This window comes from Dipodomys ordii, unplaced genomic scaffold (genome assembly GCF_000151885.1).
Source record: "Dipodomys ordii isolate 6190 unplaced genomic scaffold, Dord_2.0 Scaffold227, whole genome shotgun sequence".
NCBI classification, from domain to species: domain Eukaryota; kingdom Metazoa; phylum Chordata; class Mammalia; order Rodentia; family Heteromyidae; genus Dipodomys; species Dipodomys ordii.
In genome coordinates this window covers 399,967-403,726 of record NW_012267443.1, presented here as the reverse complement: position 1 = coordinate 403,726, position 3,760 = coordinate 399,967, and the positions used below count along the sequence as shown (strand labels likewise).

Sequence of the window (3,760 nt, the reverse complement as noted above, 5' to 3'; positions counted from 1 at the left end):
CCACAATGCTGGGGAAAGCACTGGAGAGACAAGTTGCAGGCTTTACCAGAGAGAAATGGCTGCCAGAAGCAGCTTTTATTGCCTAATTCTTTGTGCTGAGGCTGGTGGCAGTGGCCACATGTGGTGACCACTAGCAGAGCTAAGGACACACCAGTTTTCTGCTCTCTATTCTCCAACTATCAAGGAACTCACCCAGCCACACCTGCAATTGGAATTCTAACCCACAAGTGCACACAGAGACCGCTGTGTGGGCAGAAGAGACCCCCTTGCTCACTGAGCTCAGCCATCCTCTTCTGAAGATCGCAGCCTGGGTCACCCCCGCAGGTCTCAACAGGACCTTTACCATACATTACTACCTCCTGGATACCACCGCACACTTTTGCACAGCCCCTGAACAGAGTAAACGATTTTATTCACTACCTAATTTCGAAGGGGAAATCGCCCCGAAACTACAAATTGGATGGACAGTTCTAGTGAACCTAGTTTCCTCATCCATTAAACACGCAAGGTGGGGGGATGCCCTTTGCATGTAGATGCTGCGGCTTCTTAGTTACGATGCTTAAGTGTAACTTGGACGATCTCAGGAGACCCTACCCATCCATTCTGGTCAAGATGCCCTCATTGGAACTGGGGGGAGCCCACAAGAAAAGCAGTGCACCTGCGAGAGAGTGAGCATAAGGGGACCGTCACAAAGAGAGGCTGCGACGCCTTTCCCCTATGAACCCGCAAGCCGCAGGGTATAAAACAATAAAACTGCCACGACTACCTGCTGGCTTGGAGGCATTACGCACTGGCACACTGTACAGTCCGGGTCCCCCAAGCGCGCACCGCGAGTGAATATACCTGCCTGCCTTCTCTTTCCCTGGCTTCCCATTCTGTTCCCCCTTCCATTCCCCCCTAAGCAGCCCCACCTTTCATTTTCCTTGAAGATTTAGTTGTTGTTATAATTCACTGCCGTTTTGTAAACGCGTGGATCGGGTTACTGGTTCGCGTGTTAAAGAGAGCACCTCTTGTTAAAAGGAAAAGAACAAGGGACGCCACTTAAAAATGAATTCAGAGTTACTGAACCGGCTCCCGAGACTCAAGAAGTTAAGCTCAGCGGGTTGGGAAAAGGAGGGGGAGAGGAAAGCAAACATCGGCTGGGAACTCCGGAGAAAACCCGCAGACAGAAAGCGTCAGGTCTTCTGATGAATTAAAGGAAGAGAGAGAAAAAAGAAGGAAAAAAAAGGGGGGGACGACAAACTGGTGCTGCCTGGAAACTCCAGGCTAGGAACTTGGGGGGGAAATTCAATTAGCATAAGCCGCTACCCCGCGGCCTTAGCTTTCCAGCAACCTGGAAGTAGAGTCCAGGAAGCTCCCGACGGCAACCGCTCCTGGAATCGCAATGACAACTGCATCATTGAATAAATTCTCCTGTTCTCAAAGTCCTTGCATCCCAACAATTATGGGACACAGGTGAAGTAAGATGGGAAAAAATTCCCAGCAATTTTCCCAAAGTCAGTAAACAACAACAACAACAACAAAAATCCACCCCCCCAAACCTCCAGAGGACACTGCGTTGAGATTGCACATTTTGCCTTGTGGCCAAAGGCTCCCAGCTTAAGTCTCTGCGCAGACCGAAAGTAAGCACTAAACCCATGGGGGTCTGCAGGTTTCGCCCACCCAGTCTGGATCCGGTGCAGCGCAGGCTCCCGGCGCCTACCCGCAGTCCCAGGGCCCCAACTCTGGTGCGGCCTGGGTTGCCCTCCTCCGCACCTGGCGCCAAGTCCGGCTCTCCTACCTGGTGACGGGCCCGAGCCGCGCTCGTTGAGCTCCGCGGTCCCTGCTCGGCTGCCTGGTCCTAACTGGGTCTGGAGAGCGAAAGGAGAACGGCTAGATCCGCAGCCTGGGGCTGCTCCAAACTTAATGTCTTTCCCCAGTCCATCTTTGAAAGAGAAGTGGTTCTACCACCTGGATGTGCGGATATAAATCCCCTTGCAAATAATAAATGGATTAATAATAACAAGGTATGAAGTTCTTTTTATAGAAAAAAAGGAGAGAATTGAAACTAAATGCGGCATTTAGACAACCATTTTGATAAGAGGATAATTGAGGCGACACTGGTGTATAATTAGAGGATAATTTATGCTATATCCACTTTTATTCCACCTCCCAAAATAAACCCAGTCCATAATCATTACAGGCAAATTGTTCTGAATTTTATAGCAGCAATTTGAACAAAGTACTGCAGTTAATCATGGGAGATTTTTTGTGTATTCCTGATTAGAACTCTAATTGCCTCCTTCCAGAAAGTAAAAATAACTGTAAAACGACTCTATTTTTATCATTAACAATGTTGACAATAAAATAAAATCAATTGGAATTGTAATCGAGAGACAAATTTAGGACGTAAGGCACTTTTACTTGGGTAGTTTATATTGTAATCAAGATTTGCCAAACCACTAACCGCATGTATCATTTGCATATATTTGAAAGCATTACAGTAGCTTCTGTTTTCAATAGGAAAAAATGCATTACTGTCAGTCCTCCAACCATTCCCTTTCAAAACAAGCTGCTGTATTTTTTTTGGGGGGGGGGAACTCATGCACCCTAGATATTCCTCCTCCGTATATACTAAGGGGGCCCAATATATACAAAAATACAGCCTGAAACGGCAAGAACCTCGACAGAACTGGATCTGATTTTTCTTTTTATCATTCCGCCCCCCCTCCCCCATGGGGTGGAGCACAAGTGTGGGGGGTTCTTCCCTCGATCGTTTTCATAAAGTATATCTAGAAAAAATCCACAGTGACAGGAAGCGAGAGTATAGTGGGACTGGGGTGCGGGGGTGGGGTGGGGAGAGGTCAAGGAAGGGGAACAGGTTTTAAAATGCAAGGGTCCTTGCTGATCTCCAGCCACCCCACAAGAGTGCCTAGAGATGGAGAGGGAGTAGCTCTCCGCTAGACTGTTGAAAGGCTGCGATACTGGAAACTAGGGTTCCGAGATTTGGGGCACGAGCTTCGGAGGGCAGCGTCGGCGGCTGTCCGGGAGGAGGCGCCTCCCCTCCGCGGCCGCGCAGGGAGCCTGGCCGCGCGGCCCCGGGGCTGCAGCTCTAGGCTGGGATTGGAGTTGCCTAAGGTAGGCGAAGAACTCTGCTAGCAGCGCGCACACGCCAGTGGAAGCCGTGCGCCTGTGACGTCAGAGGGCGACTGACCAATGGGGAGGCGCTGCCCTTTGGAGACAAACCATTCGACTCGTGGCGTCTGCATCAAGTCTGAAAGCAGACGCGCAACTTTCGCAGAATCCACCTTAAAATCTCTGCCTTAAACTGCACCAGCCCCCAAAAAATCCAAGGGGGGAAAGGAAAGGGGGGGGAGAGCAGATTCCCCCCTCCCCCCTCTCCTCTCCCATCCCTCCCCCTTCCTCCTCCCTTTGGGTTAACAAGGCCCGGCTCACTCTATCTCTTTATATTAAATATATATGTATGTATGTATGTATGTATATATATATATATATATATTAGAGAAGAGCGAGGGAGAGGGAGAACCACCTCCGCCCCCTCCTTTTTAAATTTTTATTTTATTTTTTTTTGCAAGGATCCCAAGAGCTAAGGTGGCTGCGGAGGGGAGAGCGGCGCGAGCCAAGTGGGGGAGGGTGAAGGAAACCCGGGAGAAGCCTTTCTCCAGCCCCCAAAGTTTTGATGATGACCATGACTACGATGGCTGACGGCTTGGAAGGCCAGGACTCGTCCAAATCCGCCTTCATGGAGTTCGGGCAGCAG

The 3,760-nt window shown here is 49.8% G+C and overlaps 1 protein-coding gene across 1 annotated transcript in view; it reads left to right on the top strand.

The window, feature by feature from the left end:
• The first annotated feature begins 3,679 nt into the window (after window positions 1–3,679).
• Dlx6 (distal-less homeobox 6) overlaps window positions 3,680–3,760 on the top strand; it is a 3,957-nt gene continuing 3,876 nt past the window's right edge. The window contains exon 1 of the mRNA XM_013035851.1: window positions 3,680–3,756. Coding sequence (XP_012891305.1) covers window positions 3,680–3,756 — 77 coding nt within the window. The remainder of the gene's footprint in view (window positions 3,757–3,760) is intronic.